The 18,453-nt window shown below is 49.1% G+C and overlaps 1 protein-coding gene across 1 annotated transcript in view; it reads right to left on the bottom strand.

Moving 5' to 3' along the window:
* CACNG2 (calcium voltage-gated channel auxiliary subunit gamma 2) overlaps window positions 1–16,537 on the bottom strand; it is a 109,073-nt gene extending 92,536 nt beyond the window's left edge. The window contains exon 1 of the mRNA XM_033118488.1: window positions 15,201–16,537. Coding sequence (XP_032974379.1) covers window positions 15,201–15,411 — 211 coding nt within the window. The 5' untranslated portion in view covers window positions 15,412–16,537. The remainder of the gene's footprint in view (window positions 1–15,200) is intronic.
* Between the last annotated feature and the right edge of the window lie 1,916 nt (window positions 16,538–18,453).

Below are 18,453 nucleotides of genomic sequence, written 5' to 3'. Positions count from 1 at the left end.
TGTTGAGAATCAGTGTTTTTCCTCATCATATTATAATGAAACAACGTTATTCAAGGACCCTGCAGTACACCCCGAGTTGCCTTCCCTCTTTCCTTTTCCAATAGCCACAGAACCTCTTAATTTTTCAATGGGCATGTGGCCACTGTCATGCAGAGACTCTGGTCCCGCTCCCCGCACATAAGAACACAGGATATGGTGAGGCCAAAAAGGAGCACCCACGGAGCCATAGATAGGGGAGTCATACCACTATAGTGTCGCTGGCGGCTGGGTTGGAGACACAGGAAGCTGGAGCCACACAACCCGCAATCCGCCATCCACTTCTCTGCCAACCAACCATCCCCACTTGCTAGCTGCCATTCGTTATCCACTTCTCTGCCTGCCAACCAACCAACCAACCAACCAACCAACCAACCAACCAACCAACCAACCTACCCCCTAGCGTAGCCACGGCAGTTATATTAGTGGCTAATGGCTAACCAGTAACAGCTGCTGGCCACCCAGCCACAGCGGATGGCCATCTGATTACAGCTGATGGCCATCTAATAACCGAGCCAGCACCTTTCCATGTGAGGCCGAGAGCCTGGAAACTGCTCTCTGGGATTCTGTCCCCACAGCCACCTGAGTAAAGATTATACGAGTCCTTTTCAGATTTTCTTATGACTAACATGTGGTCACATTGTGAAGTTCTGGTCAATGAGACCAAAGCAAAAATGTGTGCTATCTTTCAGGAAACCTCCTTAAGAGCCAGGTGACAGGTGCACTTTGCCTTTGTCTCTTTGTGCTGTCCCACTTTGTGCCTGGAATGTGAAGGCAGTGGCTGGAGCTCTGGCAGCCACACTGGACTGTGAGGTGGAAGGCCCTACTGTAGGGGTGGCAGGGCAGGGAGCTGGGAGGAGCCTGTGCTGCTAACTAACTAGTGCTCCAGACCACACTGTACTTCATGTCTTCAGATTGGTTTGCTTGCAAGAGAATAAACTTTTTGTCTCACTTAAGCCACTTTTAATTTTCTCTTTTGTTCTTTGTAAGCAAATCTAATCCTTCCTGATACAAGCTCTAAAATTCCTTCCAGGTGAACCGTTGTGAGGTTGGGACTGAAGGGGAGTTCTTAAAGCACTCACTTCCTAGGCCAGGCAGGATAATGCCTGCCAGAGGTGCCCACAGCCCAGTTCCTGTAACCTGCAAATATGTTACATTGTGTGGCAGAGGGCAGTTAAAACTGCAGGTGAATTAAGGCTGCTAGTCAGCTGACCCTGAGATGGGAGACTAGCCTGGATTATCCAGGTGGGCCCAATATCATCACAAGGGTCCTTAAAATATGGAGGAAGGAGGCAGAAGAGTGCAATCAGAGTCAGATGATTGCAGCCTGAGAAGGACTGTCTGATGCTGCTCGCGGTGAAGATGGAGGAAGAGACCACTGGCCAAGGAATGTGGGCAGTCGCTAGAAGCTGGCAAAGGCAAGGAAACACATTCTCCCCTAGAGTCTCCAGGAAGAACTCAGCCCTGCCAACCCCTTGACTTTCGCCCAGTGAAACCGTTGCCCACTTCTGACCTACAGAAGTATAAGACAATAAGTTGTGTTGTTTTAAGCTATTGAGTTTGTGATTTGTTACATAGGAAACCAATGCCCTTCCTGTGTTTCCTGAGCATCAGGATAACACCCACGTTACAGAGTGCTACGTAGCTTAAGGAAGGGGACACACGTGTGGTCTCAACACGCAGGAGACCCTCACACAACATTAGCTCTCAGGGAAAGTCACCCTTTCCTCTCACACCTCTAGTCACTACCTTGAGCCATAAATAGCAATATTAGCCGAAACACACTGCGATGAAGCGCTGAGGACGGAACTAATAGCTTTACCAAATTCATGCACTCTGAACTTATTCAGTGCCCGGGAGGAAGGTCGTCGTCCTCATCTCAGAGTCAAAGAAATAGGCTCAGTCTGCCGGTGGCGGACATGGGACTTAGATCGGCGTCCACCACAGCCCACTGGCCATGCCCCAAAGCCTTGCTTCTCAAAGTGTGGCCCCCAGACCTGTGGCATGAGCCTCACCTGAGAGCTAGAAACAGTCTCAGCCCCCACCTGGACCACACCATCAGCGTCTGCCATTCTGTAAGATCCCCAGGTGATGCGTGTGTACATGAACATCTGAGACGTGCTCTGCTCTCCCCTTGACCTCAGTCTTTTGAGGGCAGCCTCAGGTGATTCCATTTCCTTCATCTGTTTTGGGCCTTTCTCCTCTCTGCTACTTGGCAAACTCCTATTCATCCTCCAAAACCCACTGCAGAGGACACTTTCTTAGGACCTCATTCCTGATCTTCCCAAATTGAGTTGCTCTTTCATCTGGCCCTGACACATGGCTTTGTCAGTGCCTGAGTTCATGGGTCACGGTCTCAGTTTGTGCCTGTCTCTCCTTCTAAGCCTTGATCTCCTTCAGAGCATGAGCGTGTCTTTTGTCATCCAACAAACATTTACTGAGCATGTACCATGTGTTGAGTGCTTATCTCAGGCCTGGGACTATGGCAGTAAATAGGACACATAGGGACTCTGGCCTCACAGAGCTCATATTCTGGAGGGGAGAGAACTTACAACACTGTAGACAGACAGACAAATCCAGAGAGCATGAAGTGTGACAAAGAAAATAAACTAGGCAAGAGAGGCTGAGAAAGGATGGGTGGTACCGCTGGGGGCTCAGGGCACACCACCCCTCCCGAGCTGGCTTGTTTCTGTGCCCAGATTAGCTCGGAACCTGACACATCAAACATTCAAAAATTGTCAGATTGGATCAGATCCAACTATTCTTCCTGGTCAAACTGCATGACTGTGAGTTCATATCTTTTCTGAGCAATTGCTGGGCAATTCTTTTCCTACCAAGAAAACTGAAATTTGCTTCTTCTCTATGAAGTCTTCCGAGGGAAAAATTCAAAGTAGAGAATCTCCCATTTCCCAGCAATACCCCCGCCCCTCTCTCTTCAGCCAGCAGTGACAACGTGGACTGTGTCCCTGGCGCCTGCCATTTCCTTATTGAATAAAGCACCCCACGTGGTCTGCACGACAGGGTGCAACCTCCCGAACTGGGGTCAAGGTCAGAAAATGTCAGCCTCTGAAAGAGAAGCTGTGAGGGTGGCATCAAACGGGAGAGAGGCTCTCTTTTTAACAGCAGCAACTTATCCTAGAGGTGCTCAGGAAAGGTTGTGGATGCAGCCAGGCTTGCACCTGAATCTTACCAGCAAGCATTGCTTGGGAAGGCGGTGTATTTGCACATTTATTTACAGACTCACAGCTTTATTCACTCTTAGCCGCTACACCCTGCCTGGGCCGGTGGTGTTTTGCTTACCTTCCCTTGGAAGACAAAGACACCGCCTGTCATTTGCTGTTGGCAGCAAGGAGTGTTTGCAAACCCAGATGCCTACAGAAGCCAGAGGAAGGCAGCCACAAAAGACGCTCGGGATGGTGGGCTCTTTGGGGAACAGCTGAGCCCCTGCCACCTGAAGAGACCTTTGCTCCCCAGCTCCTACTGATGGCTACCAAGCCCAAATGGGGCCCAGGGTGACCAACATCTGATTTGTTTTCAAGGAAAGGCCACAGTTGGGATGTTTATAGGACAGTTCTCAACGTGTAGGACATTTGAGGGCCAAACACAACTCGTGCAGGTGACCATTTGCAGCTGGTTGTATCATCGATCATGAACACACTGCTGGTTGTAACAGCACCTGGCACTGACGGAATGTTTGCTCTGTACTGGCACCTTGCTAAGCTTTTGGCATGTAGCATCTCTCTGCAACTTCACAACCAACTCACGAGTGAGATACACTTTTCCCCATTTCCATACAAGAAAATCGACTTGGGTGACATTCCTGGTCCAAGGTCACAGAGCTGGTAAATGATAAGGATGGGATTTGAACCCAGGCTGTCGGATACTAAAGCTGATCCGAACTCCAGGCCTGGCTCGACCATAATGCACACTTTTATTATGATGGTGCTGGGAAAAATCTGTGATGAACTGTGCATCATAACCTCAAATGCAAAGCTTTTTTCTTCATTCATTCATTCATTCATTCATTCAACAAACACTGACTGAGCATCTACTACCTGCCAGGCACTGGACTAGGCCCTGGGGACACAGGTGTGGATCCACACTTTCCATGATTAAAGGTACCATCTTCTCCCTGCAAACTTCTCCTGTTTGCCCTGTCTCAGTGAAGTTCACGCGCTGTCACACCTTACCTAAGCGACAGTTCCACTTCCTTAAGTGGATCCTCTGGTTCATTTCCCTGCCCTGGGTCAGCGGCCTTATCGCTCGCAGGGCGGTGCAGTCATCTGTTTACTGGCCGCTCCTCTCTGTCCTCCTCTCCCTGCCATCTCTACTTCACATGGCGTCCTGAGCCATCTTCCTAAAATGCAAATCTCATCATATCCTTTCCTTCTCTATATTCTTCTCTCTGGCCTCTGTACAAAGTATAACCGTCCCTTCATGGAGTGGTCTCTGTCCAATCTCGTCCTGCAGTACAAATGCCTTCCCTCACCTCCTCTCCCACACCTGGTCCTCCAGCAACACTAGAAACCGTGTGTGGTCCCCTAAATGCCTCACGCTCTCTCACACCTCTTCCTGGAACAATCTCTCCTATGCTTGCTGTGTCCCTGTTTTCCCCACTAGCGCATAAGCCGGGTCTTTTCACCTTCATAAGCCCAGAGCCTAGGACAGAAACTGGCACTTAGCAGTAACTGAATAAATTTTGTTGAAGAAATAGACAAGGGAACTCATGGTCTAGAGGTGGAGACAGAGATAGAAACGAGCAACAGAGAAGATGGAAGAGACTGTAGGGGGCATGAGTGGCTGCTGGGGAAGGAAAGAGGAAGGGAGCATAACCCAGAGAAGAGCAGGGTGGGAGGTGGCAGAGGTGCAGGGGGAAGTGACAGCTTAGCTGAGTCCTGAAGACAAGTAGAATGTGGTTGGAACAAACGCTCTAGGCAGAGGGCAGGGGAGAGGGCGTATGTGCACGCACCCTCCCTCTCCATGAACTGCAGGGAGAGGGATGCCCATGCATTTGCAGCATCCTCGTGTTTCCAAAGCAATGAGAAAAACCTGGCAGCCCCTCCACCTCTCCCCACCCTGCCCTGGGTAAGGAGCATATCCTAAGTAAAGCTTCAAACTTTTGAAGACTTCATCACGCATGGAGTACAAGTAGCAATTTCTGCTTAGCCTTCCTTCAACTTCTCCAAGAAATTTATTGATGGATTTGGGGAGAATGGGGGGAATTGTAAATATAATTAGTATAACAGAAGGCTGTGCACAAGTTTTTGGGTTGGACAGACTTGGATTGGAATCTCAGTTCTGCCACTTGCTGTGTGACCTTGGGCAAGTGACTTAACTTCTCTGAGCCTCATAAGATGGAGATCATGGGTATTATGGCACATATCTCCAGAATTGTGAAGATTAAATAAGAGCTGACCTCTGGAAAGCATCTAAAAAGTGTTTAGCACAAAGGAAGCCCTCAATGAATGATTAGTTATTATCGTCATTACTACTATAGTTCATTTTAGTGTTGAAGTGATGCCAAAATAGTCCTTTTTTGAGGTTGCCTTCTTTGCAAAATATGTCAGAGGAAAATTGGGGAGGAAAGTTCTCAACTTTAGGGAAAATTCAAGAAGGATAAAAAATATGTGCCGACAGAGATCCAGGTGGAGGGAAAATGTGACAGAAAAGAATGAATGTTCCTTTATACAGAGAAAGTGAGAGAGGGGAGCAATGGGGCACAATTGGGAGAGAAGTCTTGGGGTCAGCAACAGAGGTCTTGGGGTCACCAGTAAAGAGAGAGAGATGGAAGGGAAGGGAAGGGAAGGGAAAGGAAAGGAAGGGAAAGGAAAGGAAGAAGAGAAGGGAGAAGCTGGCACTGGGGTACTTGCATGCTGCTGATCTTCCATACCATGAGGCCACAGCAGAGAAGCACCTGGAATCTTGTACCTATTCCTTGGCATTCTCATTAGGTCAAGGTCAGGGAAGTTCAGGGAGGAGTGAATAAATCTAGTGTCAATCAGGAACAGGCGCGGCAGCTCCTCAGAGGCAGGCCCTCCGCTCAGTCAGTACCTCGGGCCAGGCGATGGAGAAGTAACAAGGATTTGAATGGAGAGGAAAGGTGACTGCTGCCCATGGGGGAGCAGGCTTGTCAGCTTCCCAGAGCTTTCTGGCAAAGCTACGGCCTGGGAGGCACCCCAGAGAGCCTCCCAGGGTGTGGGTGCCAGGGAACCCCCTGCCTATTCTCAAGGGTATTTCAGAATGTTGGCCCAGCCAAGCCAAGCAGAGAAGACTGGCCCATCAGCTACTGCCCTTCTCCTTGTCAAGAAAGGTGCTGATCAGACCACAGTCTTCTGTCGTCTGCTGCTTCCCGAGTCACCAGACAGGTACCAGCATCCTTGGAGTTTTTGTTTAAAAGCCCATCTCCCTCCCTAGATAGGAGCTCCTTGACAGCAGTCACCATTTAAAAAATAATTTTTTTTAGTCATCCATGCAACATGTGGCCTCTATCCTCCCTTCCTGTGCCAAGGCAGACACAGTCCCTGCCCTCGTGGGGCTTGCATGGGGACACAGGTCGTAAACAAGCACATGCTAAAAAGAAAAAAAGTCAATGTTGAAATGCTAAAGAAGGAAATAAAACAGGGTAACAGGACTGGGGTCCACATTAGGTAGGGCCATCGAGAAGACCCAACGAGAAGGTGATGTTTGAGCCGAGACAGTGCACCTTGGGAAACCCAGGGGTTAGCACACAGTATGTGTTCAACAGAGGCTTGTCCTACTGGGAAGCAAGAACGCAAGGGGCCCTTGCCGCTTCTCTATTGTACCACGGGTAGAGGCTCACCCTTCTCCCCTTTACTCTCCATTTACGACAGCTAACTGCGTACCAGTCGTCTGGTGGCTGCATCCTCCTCTGTTCTGTGCAGTAAATCTCACCAGCTCAGACTGAGCCCCCATTGGCACCTCAGCATCAGTGACCTCAGGGCAAAGCCAGCTGTGAGCCTCCCTTGTTTACCACCTTTTCTTCCACGCTGACACACACTGCTCTGTCAGCCACGTCTGTCCCTTTGGGGTCCTATCTCGCCCCGCCGGCCTCACCTCTCCCAGCTTCTGCCTTCCAGCCACATGGGACTGCGAGGGCATGTCTCTGTGGCACATGCTGTTCCTTCTGCCCGAAGTACTGTTCCTCTCCGTAGCTTGCTCACTCCTATGCATCCCTCAGAACCCCCTCCCTGCCCAGGCTCTGTGCTCCCAGAACACCCCGAGCTTATATTGCACACTGTGGTTCTGTCATCATCGTCTGTTCGCTGGTGTGTCTTCTCTGCTAGACTAAGGGTTCCTCCCGTGCATGAGATTGCGCCTGTGACTCTGTACCTGGCAAGTGCTCAGGGAACAGCTGTTGAACAAAAATCAACTATTGCCCTTTCCTTGTCAAGAAAGGTGCTGGTCAGACCACATTCTTCTGTCGTCTGCTGCTTCCTGAGTCACCAGACAGGTACCAGCTGCCCGCTAAAGAAATCCCTTGGGCTCTGTCAGCACCGGGCCTGCATTTCTGTCTGCCAGCAGGGCAGTTTACCATCTTCCTTTGATTCTAAGGCATGTACTCGTAAGTTTCAACGTTTCTGAAATTAGAGCGTGTTTTACAATTGATGTGTAAATTAGATTTGCTTTCCCTTTCCCCAAAAGCTGTTTCAGTAGATAGTTCGTTTTATAATTGATGGTGTCCTAGAACTGAGGGAAGATGGAACTGGAAGAATAAAGTCCTCTATCCACCCGGGAGAAGGGGCTGGGATGCCGACTGGGCCATAGTAGCTCACCAACAATCCTCCAACGGTCAATACGCGTTTCTGGGCATTGGGGAACAGTTACCACCTCTTTACTCTCATGCTTATTTTCAAAAAGTCTGGTGGTATAACTGAGCCTCATTCAAAGTCCAGCCCGAATCCCCGACGATCCTAAGTGACTGTAAGAGACGCCAGTTATCTCTCTGACTTGGTGGGAGGATGAGAAGGAGAGGTGGCAACAGGCTATGTCAAATGTCTGGTACGAAGAGGAGCTGTTTGGGGACAGGCCTGTTCTTTAGGATTCCCTGCTGCGACTCTCCAGGAGGGGGCTTGTTCACAACTGCCTCCCTGGGTTTAGCACGGGGTGGGCACCCGCCATCAACTCCACTGAGGATATTTTGAATTTTGACTGGAGTTGAATCAATCTGTTTCCTCCCTTCTCTGTGCTGTCGTGGGAAGTTTTGAGGCCGGAGAGAGCACCTTAATCAGGCCAGAGAGGAAGTGGGAATAGCATGACAAAGAAGAGAAGGGAATAAGCCTCACAGCAACCTCAGGGGCAGGCATTATCGTCTTCATTAAGTAGATGGCGCAAATGAGGTGCAGAGGTACCGTTAACTAGCTCAAGGTCACGCAGCTGAGAAGCAAGAGGCCAGAAGCCAAAGATCTAAACTCCTTAACAAGACTAACAAGGACCCACCTTTGGGTCCTAACTACTTCCGCACCCCCCTTCCCACACCATCCAACACCGTGCCACTATGTCCCCCTCCACCTCGGTTCTGCAGCCACCTTGGCCTTCTTCTTCCCGTACTTGTCTCATTCTCTTCCTCACCGATCTCTGCACCAGCTGCCCTCCAACCTGCAATGTTCTTTCTGGTCTCTTCACCCAGTTAACTCCTACCCACCCTTCGGGTATCCATTCGCATGCAGATACCCAGGGGAGCCTTGTCTGATTACATACGATCTTAATATTACAAACTTACAATCCCATGTAACTCCCCTTGACAGCACCTATCGTAGTTGTAATTTACTGATACATGGGGACATTTACTGAAAGTAGGATCTCTCTCTCCCTGTCGGTTCTAAGGACTCTGCAGGCGGTGACCTGGAAGGGTGCTACTTCCCATTATGACCCCAAGCTCTGGCCCAGAACCTGGCACTTTGCAGGGACTCATCAAAAGATTTAACAAATACAATAGATGAGTGAAGAAATGGCTTGATCGGTGCCCATAAACTAACTTGGAAACTTAAAGGGTTTATTTCATTTGACTATTACGGGTTTTTGGCCAAAATACTTACAATCACAAGGCTAAAAGGAGCCATTGAATTTTGAAAAAATTGAAAAAGCTCTTGGACGATCAGTGTGGATGTACATCCTCTCCTCCCCCACTGACCTGAAAGAGAACCCTCATGGGAAGCTGTCCCCGAGGATTTCTGTGACAGACGCTGTAGATGATGTGGAGGCAGAAAAACATGGCCGGGATCTATTTAGAGGATGTTCACCCTCCCAGCCCTTCCTTCTCAGGCATTTCTTTTCTCTCCAAACATTTTCTCTTTCTTGATTCTCTTTCTTTATTATCGTCCCTGTGTGTTGAGCCCCTCTCCCTCTCCCTCTCCCTCCTTCTTCTCTCTCCCTCCCTCCTCTGTGTTGAGTTCCGTTATTTTTTAGAATGTCACAAGCATTTGTGACATTGTCAGCCTTTGTCACCACTGATGACTGTGTATAATTTAAAGAGCAGAGCAGTCCTTGGACACTGTGACGGGACCACCATCCTGTAGCAGGCAGTGGTCGTTTGTTCATTCACCAACCAAGGGGAACTGACATCTTGCCCTGTCCTAGTGGCTGTAGTTACAGCAATGAGCAGAGTAGACAAAAATCCCTGCCCTCACGGGGCTGACAGTCTAGTGCTGGGGACAGACAACAATATCATGAGTAAATGCCGTAGTGTGCTAGAAGGTGATAAGTACTCTGTAAAAAATAAAACAGAGTAAGGAGGACGTGTGTGGGGGAAGGGGCCCGGGGTTGTTGATTGCAATTTCCAACAAGGTCGTCAGGGGAAAGGGGGTGGCAGACATCCATTCATTTAGTTCCTAAACCACCAACCCCCCCTGTGAGAAGGCGATTTATTATACTTCACTTTTACAGAAAGGGAAACTGAGGCTCGGGGAGGTGAAATGACTTGCCCCAAATCACACAGCTCCTGAGGCTGTAGCGTTCGAGATGAGCCCAGGTCTGTGTGGCTGCAAAATTCTTTCAACTGCACCACACATCACAAAGCTTCATCTGAAAACTTCCATGAGTTACAGGGGACGTACATTTGCCATTTTCAGAAACACGCTTGCAAACATAAAACCATGGATCGTTTACAATGAGGACACTTCCAAAAGGAAAGGGCAAAACCAAAGAGGCACATGGTGGGTGTGGCCTGCAGGTCAGTGCTGCCTTCCCTCAGCCTCCTGGGAGTGAGGGGAGGGGGACAGAACTGTCACCCTGCAAGGCGCAGGGCGGCAGAATGGTCAGAACGCAGGCTTCCTGACATGCTCAGGCTGGCGCCCAGTGGGGGCACTCAATGGGATGCAGACAGAATTGAGTCCAATGCTAGTCGTGACTATAAGTCCCAGGCCACAGTTGGCCCAGGGCCGTGCACAGCGCCCGCCGGAGGCTTACAGGGGGGAAACTAAAGGCCCGGATTCAAGTTCCCACTCTGCCACTCTCTGCCCACGTGCCTTGGTGTGTGGTGTCACACAATGTGCCTCATTCTGATCGCCTGTCATGGGAGGCAGGGGCGAGGAGGGCAGTGCAAACAGGCTGGGACTGTTCCAAGGTGAGAATGGCTGGGAACGCGGGGCCTGATTCTGTGGAAAACTGCTGAGCAGAGCCCGAGACCCTGGGGAGCCTTCTCAGGGTCCTGGGAATTGCGTGGTGGGGAGTGGGGAGGCTGACAAAGGATAGAGGATTCTGGGGAAGCCAAATAGGGAGGGTCCAGAATGCCTGCTCTCTGCCCAAAGTATCTATTCCGGTGAGTGTTAAGATCAAACTGGCCTTTGATATGCTTTAAAAGCAGAAAGGGGAAGAAAATCAATTGGTTATTTTTTCCTTCCCTGCAGAGGCTCAGTGTACTGACCAGTTTTCTTTAGCAAATTAGGAGCTATGCAACCCCAATGACTGACTCCTTTTGAATTCTCTCATTTTATAATAATGAATTCATGACTCATTATTATTCTTAAAAAAAAAAAGAAGTTCCAGGAAGAACAAACAAATCAGCCTGATTTCCTCATCCCCTTCTCTCTCTCCTCTCTCTCTCTTTCTCTCTCACTTGATTGTCACAGTCACATGTCCTTATGATGCTTGAATTATTTCAATAATTTTAAGAACTTCTGAGTCAATCTACTGATAAATATTTCGATGCACCTTCTCTGTGCAAAGCACCTAAAGAGAGTCAAATTATCATGGGAATTACGCAGCGATATGTACACAGTGTGAAGGCCCGTTGGTAACTTCCATATTCAGCTCATCCACCCTTAGAAGCAAGAGCGTCTGGGAAGGCAGACGGCTCTCCGAAAATGCAAGACATATACTTTCCTTCTGCAGAACAAGAGAGCTATAACTGAACCCAGCATGGAGCACTCGCCACCTCACAGGGCTAGCAAAGGCTATGCAGGCAGTTTTGAACTTGGATAAGAAGATTCAGAAAATCACGACACTTCTTGCCCAAAGACAGCAGAGAAGTAGAATGGACGGCAGAGCCACCGTGAGCAAGCAGCATGTGGAAGGGAAGACAGGAGAGGCCGTGGATGGAAGAGGGAAATTCAGAAATTCAGCAAAGGGAATTTAACAGTCTGAATAGAGAGAAAGATTTCTGCTCTGCCTCCCAGTGACGAAAGGGGCCAAAGAGGGAGAGAGAAAGGAGGGTGTTTTTGTGCTACAGACCAGGTGAAACCACCAGGCCTCCTCCTCGGTGGGTGCTGAAAATCCTCTGGGGGAGACATGGAGCTGGGACAGAGGGGACGAAGGTGCAGGAGAGAATAAACACAAGGAGTGAATTTCTTGCTGCCCCTGGAGACAACAATTCCTTTTGGTGACAACAGAGGTTAATATCTAGAGTGGCAAGCCACTGCACGGCTCACAGACAACTTGCCTGGAATAAGCGTTTTTTGTGTCCTGTTGTGGATTTTATTGTACTCTTCCCTGAAAGGGCCAATCCATCTCTCTGTTAGGAGGCTCTTAATGCAGCTTTCGTGCAAAGTTCAAGAACTTCTCCAATCACTCTCCTGTATCCATGTGCAGAATGTTCCCTTCCCCTCCATCCCACTAAAGACACCAGCCTGCTAGGGGGTTCAAGTTCACACAGAGACACTGCAGCTAGCAACGCTGCAGAGGGGACAAAAAATAGAAGTTGTCGTTTCTTCTGGATCCCTCCCCCTCCCGCGGTGTCTACCCCTAACAGGTGGTCCTGTCCTGTCTCATTCCTCAGCAGGCCAATTCATTTCAAAAGTAGCAAGAGAGGCAAGGAAACCCTTTGCGATCCTTATTTCCATCAAGAAGTGAACAACAAAACAAAATCATCTCGGGCGACAAAAAGCCCCAGTGAAAGCCAGAGAGCAGAAGCGACAAGCAGACAGAATCGTTTCGTCTGGAGTCATTAGCAGCGTCTTGGGGAGGAGACTTGAAATCTGCTAGCAACTTCTCAGGGGTGGGCAGGAAACACAGTGGGGGTATGTTTTGAAAGTCCAGTTTCTCACGAAGAAACCTGGGTTTGGGAATCTGAAGCGCTGATAACTAGATTTCCAGGAAGGACAACCCTATTTCGAAGGCTCAAAAAAGGAAGACCATGAACGCCCCCACAACAACCGACGGGGCCAACCTTCAGCAATAAGCGGGCATGCAATCTTTGGGAATCAGCACAGTCTTTGAAAATAAGTGGAGTAACATCTTCCCATCATTTCCTAAGTGGCCAAGGCCCAACTTCCTAAGGGGGTCCCGTGCCTGCAAAGCCCCCTATGGACAGAGGCTTTGGAAACTCCAGGCCAAGTTGAATGGGGACCCTGGACACCCACCATGTGCCTGGGCCTTGGCTACAAGTGAAAACTGAAACCGGGTCCTGAAGGGAGCCTGGCCCAGCCCTCCCCTCACTGCCCGAGGGCCCCAGGCCTGGGGCGAGGGGCCCAGCCCACAGCTCCTCTGTGCATCACACAGGCCTTGGGAAGCGTTGCAATTGGAATCTTTTTAGGGAGGATTCAGGGAGAGCAGGGGTGGGGGGGTATGTCTCGGAGAGAAAGTTAAAAGGGGTGAGCAGCATGTTTGGGGATGTGGACCCCAAACAGATGGGCTTTTAATGAAAATACTTAAGCTTTTTAATGCACAAGTGATCCAAAGCCCCTCCCAGTCCCCTTGTCTTCTGGGAATTAGTAAATGTTTAAAAGATCATAGTATTAGGGATTTGCAAAACTCTCCTAAGAAAGTATACATATACCAAGGCACCAGTTCTTGGGTATATTTCTCCGAAAAGAATGTCCTGTCTTGACTCTCACGGCCGCGTAGTTCCATCCATCGAACTAAAATCTAAGGAAAGCAAATTGCTACTATATCATTTCCCTAAAGCAGCCCTCATTCACTTTGCTTTTTTTTCTCTTTTGGAATAAAAGTCTGCCATAAATGTTTAATTAAATGGAAGTCTTTCCACTCTTAATGACTAGCTGCATGAAAGGCTCTTCATTTTTCAAAGGAGGGGGTGTGTTTAAAACAGTCCCTATTAATTTCCTGATATTGATTCTCTGGCTGGGGAAGAGCATATAGCATTCAGCATAGAGCTGCTCTGCAGACTATGTTCGAGGCAGCGGTTTGGATTGAGAAAGGGCACCAAATGCAGTATGCGTCAAATAGACCATCGCTCAATGAAGTCACTTAGCTATTCAAAACATGTTCAGCCATCACTCAACCGTTTGCACCAAGAATGTTGGGAGGGGGCGCGGAATTGTTGTTCTTGCCCAGATACAACCGTTTCCCAAAGAGTGGCTTTTGCTCAGTTTGGGTTAGACCCTGGGGCCACATCAGTTTCTCCCTCTCCTGTCCATTTCCCTCTTTTCTCCCCCATCTCCTGGCTTCAACTCCCTGCATCACCATCCCATGTTGAGCTTAACAAACAAGCCTGCAGTCCCTGCTTCCCGACGCTGCCTCCAATGGCCTCCGGTATTGGTCCAGATCAGAAGCAAAGCGCATAAGCCTTCTCTCCACATGGAAACATGCATCTCCTGTGCACACCTATGGGTGGCTGTAGCTTGTACACACAGATATAGGTAACCGTTCGAAGACAGGCCCTCCTATTCAAGTCTGTTGCGAAACGCAGGTTGTATGACCTGCAGGAGTTTTATTCGGTGCTAATAAGTGTGTCTCAGAAGCACATGCCTTCATCCATACCCTGATCTCTCAGCCTTTACCCTGTGGGGACCCCTTTGCCCACAGCACATGCACTGGCACACGTGTCCCAATGACCCTGCAAGATCAAGGCAAACAGCTGACACCCCCACCCCACTGCGCCCCCGTTCCCCCCTCAACCTCTCCATGCCCTCGCCTCCCTCCCGGCCTCCCTGCACAATGTCTGATTCTTGAGCTGGCTGCAGTGCTGACTCTATTTGCTTCTGGATAACAGACATGTCACTCTGCGTGGAAGTCAGTTGGTTCCCAGTCTAACCTGCAAGTGAATGGCTGTCTATTAGAACTTGGGCTTGTTTCCTGTGAGAGACGTATGTATTTTTAGACTTTCTAAATGTTAAAACACACACATACACACAGCCAGTCACCTCCAACAATATGTGTGGCTCATAGACATTACGAAATGCTCTTGAACTCAGCTTGAGCTCCTGGAATAATTAGGATTTACCAAATGAGGATTCTTAGAAACAACAGATTTTTTTTTTTTTTTTTTTTTAAAAAGGAGATTTGCAGATGATGATGTGTCTGGGACTTTTAGGGAGTAAAGGGGGGGAGAAGGGGGCAAGGAAGAACATTTTCGAATTCTTCATTATGAAGAGAGGAGCAGTGTTGAGAGACACAATTATTTCCCCATCATAGATGGCCAGGGTACATCAAATGGCAAATCCTAATGATTCTGAAGCAGGCAGAGCACGTTTGACTCTGAAAGACAATCTCTTGTTGTTTTCATCATATCACAGATTATTCCAATGAAGAGGGGAAGGAGGGTGGTGGAGGCTTGAGAGTTGAGTATGGTTTTTGCTTATTGATTTCCTTTCCTCTGAAACTAACCCAAGCAACCTTGATCTGTGGTGGAAGGAGTGAAGTGAGAAAATGGTGGAATGTAATGGGGACTTATCTGGAGGCGGGTGGGGAGGGGGAGCGCGAAGGGGAGGGGTGGGGTGGCGAGGGGGAGGAGATGGGAAATCAAATACCTTCCAGGCAGCAGGTTCTCCATAATCCAGAATGGGTCATAACTTCCTCGTTCTTTTTGCTGGTTTCATTCTCACTGACACTTTTGGTCTTGCAAACCCCTCTGGAGTAGAGCCAATAGTCGGTTCCCACAGCTATGGTCATCAGACTGAAGGCAGCGAAAGCACCAACGGTGGTTAAAAGCATTTGAACACCTCGATCAAACAGCCCCATAATTCTTCATTATATAAACACCCAACCGACTTCTGGTTCTCGGGAGAGTGTGTGTGAGGGTGCAATTACTAAAGCAAAAAAAATAATTCCACTACTAATATAATGGATACATGTGTGAATAGAGAATATGGAGAGATATAAAAAAAGGGAGGTAAGAAAGCTCACGGAAAAGTGTAAATTATAAACATCACACGGGAAGCGAGGCTTGCCTTTGGAGATCAGAAACTGTTCCAGTTGCAGTGATTTTTTTTTTTTTAAAAAAGGAAAAAATAAAAAGACTCCCCCCACCCCCCCAAGTGAGATGCCTTAATCTCTTTTCCTAAAATTCTGGTCTCCAGTTTCCATATGTGATAGCTAATTTGGAGATGGCTTCCACAGTGAACCAGGGAACAGCCGCATTCTCAACACAATCTCTCATGGTCGGGACCTAGACAGTTAGAGATTGTAAAAGCCGAGATGCAACCTTCCGTCTTCGTTCTCGGCTCTGCGGCCTGCGCCATGAAAATCCTTTGCTTCGCCAGTTCTCTTCCTTGGGGGGTCTCGGGCGCTTTCGTTTCAGACCAGACTTCTCAGTATTCTGTAAGCCCTTGATCTCAGCTGAACAGGTGCGGGGGTCTCGCCTTCCATGGTTTTGCCCCGGCAGCGGCAGCGGCAGCGGCGGCAGCAGCAGGGCGGGCAGGCGCAGCGGCGGCGGCAGGACGAGCAGCGGCGGCGGTTATTGTTGTTGGTGGCGGGGAGAGTGTTGGCGAAGTGGGGGAGGGAAGGGGTTTCTCCCGGAGAATCGAGGCGGGTTTCCCTCCCCCTATCTGCAAAGCTCCTGGAAACAAGGGAGCCGGCGTCTTGCTGCAGGATGGGCCGCCCGCCTGCCCCCCCACTCCCTGCCGGCCCGGCCCCCGGCGGAGGCGCTCCCACCTACTGCATTACCGGGTGGTGCTGAACTGGACAGCTCCCTGCGCCGCCGGCTCCGCGCGCGCCCGGGCTCGCCGGGCGGCCCGCCAGGAGGAGGGCGCGAGCCAGAGTCCTCCCTCCCCGCGCGGGGGCTGCCTTTCCTCTTTTCACCCCTCTCCCAAATCCGAAAATGAGCGCTCTGCTGGGCTCCCAGCGCTTAGCGGAAGGCGTAGCTAGATAGGTCGCTCCTTTCTCTCTCTCTCTCTCTCTCTCTCTCTCTCTCTCTCTCTCTCTCTCTCTCTCTCTCTCTCTCTCTCTCTCCCTCTCTCCCTCTCTCCCTCTCTCTTTCTCTCTCACTCTCTTCCCCCTTCCCTCCCCCCTTGGTGTTTCTTCCAGCTCAGCCTCCTTCTCATTCCATCTCTACGTGCCCAGAGCTTCAAACACAATCCTCTCATCACAATCAGAGGGGCACCAAACTTCAACCAGGCTGGAAGTGGTGAAAACAGAACCTGGATGGGTAATTACCAACACGGTCTCTATGTGTTTTTGAAATCATCGTTTTCACTTTGCTGTTCGGGGATTTGTTTTATTTTATTGGCAAGTTAGCTGCCTCTCCTTCTGGCGGTTCCTCTCTCGTCTCTTTTGTCTCTTTGGCTAGGGGGTGAGCGGTGCACTGTGTGTGTCTCTCTGTAGTTTTCCGTGAAATTCCAAATTTTGGTCCTACAAGCAGACATTTTGGAAAAATTATGCATGGAAAAGGGTGCAGAAGGGTGATTGGTGGCTGGGGCTTGGGGCATGATTTTCAGCTGAAGGATAAACATGTTTGCACGGGAAGTGGGTGAAATGTGAATCCTTCTTAAGTTTCCCATGTCATTCATAAACTGGATAGGAATAGAGAGAAATCTCCCTGCTGTGAACCCTGAAACACATCACAGCACATCTCTTCCTCAGCAGAATCGTTATCCTGAGTTAATTACAGTGTCACCTCTTGTTTCTATACGTGCAACTTTTCCTTCATGTGAACCCTGGAAAAAGAAGCACATCGAACTCCTGCTGCTACTGATTCCATTTTTCTCTGATCAGCTTCGTAGTTAAGTGACTGAGAGAACATGAGGCATGATGGGGGGTGCACAGTCTTTAATATTTGGAGGGAGGAGCCTCGAGAGAGCTGTGAGTCTGATGGGTCAGTTGAGGGTTAGGGATGTTGCAATTTCAGAGCTCAATTATTCTGTACTTTCTTCTCCCTCCATTTTTGTCTTAAGATGGTTTGCTCAACAATTTCTCAATGATCTGGTGATATTCAAAGAGTGTATAAAAGATGACTGGATTAAAAATGAGACTTTCTTTGGTGTTGCCTAACTTCTTTCACTTAGCTCAGAGTTGGTCTGCAAGCTTGGCCAGTGCATTCTTTTTGGGGTAGAAAAATGACGTGTGTCTTCACCCTGCATAAAACTTGCTTCTCTCACTCTCTGTTTCCTTCTCCAAAGGGGTGATTGCTGTGCTCCTGGCACCTGGACAAGATCCTGGTGTCTGGAGAGCAGAACCAAGATTTCAGCAACCTCTGCTAAAGTACCTTTAAGGTAGAGAAAGAGCTACATGTGCAGACTGAGGGTTTGTCCAGTTTTGTTTCTTGTCTTGTGAGGATGATTATGGAAATGTGGATGAGGAAGGTGGGGGGCAGGTCTGTGGATCCCACTCAGCAGGGAAACTGCAAGTTCAGCCGGTGGTTCAGGTGGGTGATTTTCTTGGCTCCTGTCCTTGAGGAAACAGTGAGAGGCAAGCAGGAAGCCCTTTCAGATGGGCTGGGCCTTTGTGGGACCATGGAGAGAAGCTGGGATGTGGCCACACACCTCTGAGAAGCTTGGCTTCACTTCCTTTTCTCATTTTGGTTGCCTTTGACCTGTCTTAGAAGTCCCTTCAGATTGAGGATAGAGGTCTCCTTCTCATCTCCCCACCCCTTTCACACCAACCCCTGAATCTTTTGCTCAAACAAAATCCGTAACAGAGGCTCAGAAGCTTCTCTTTGTCCACAAAAGCTGTTAACATCTTAGTCACTGACAGTGGCCACAGCTTTAGCAGCATTTGATTAATTTTCTGGCCAGATAATCATTGAGAAAAGGAAAAGAAGTTGGGGATGAAGGTAAAAGCTTTTAG

The sequence above is a fragment of the Rhinolophus ferrumequinum genome, chromosome 10 (genome assembly GCF_004115265.2).
Source record: "Rhinolophus ferrumequinum isolate MPI-CBG mRhiFer1 chromosome 10, mRhiFer1_v1.p, whole genome shotgun sequence".
Classification (NCBI taxonomy): domain Eukaryota; kingdom Metazoa; phylum Chordata; class Mammalia; order Chiroptera; family Rhinolophidae; genus Rhinolophus; species Rhinolophus ferrumequinum.
This window is presented reverse-complemented; position numbering and strand designations above follow the sequence as displayed.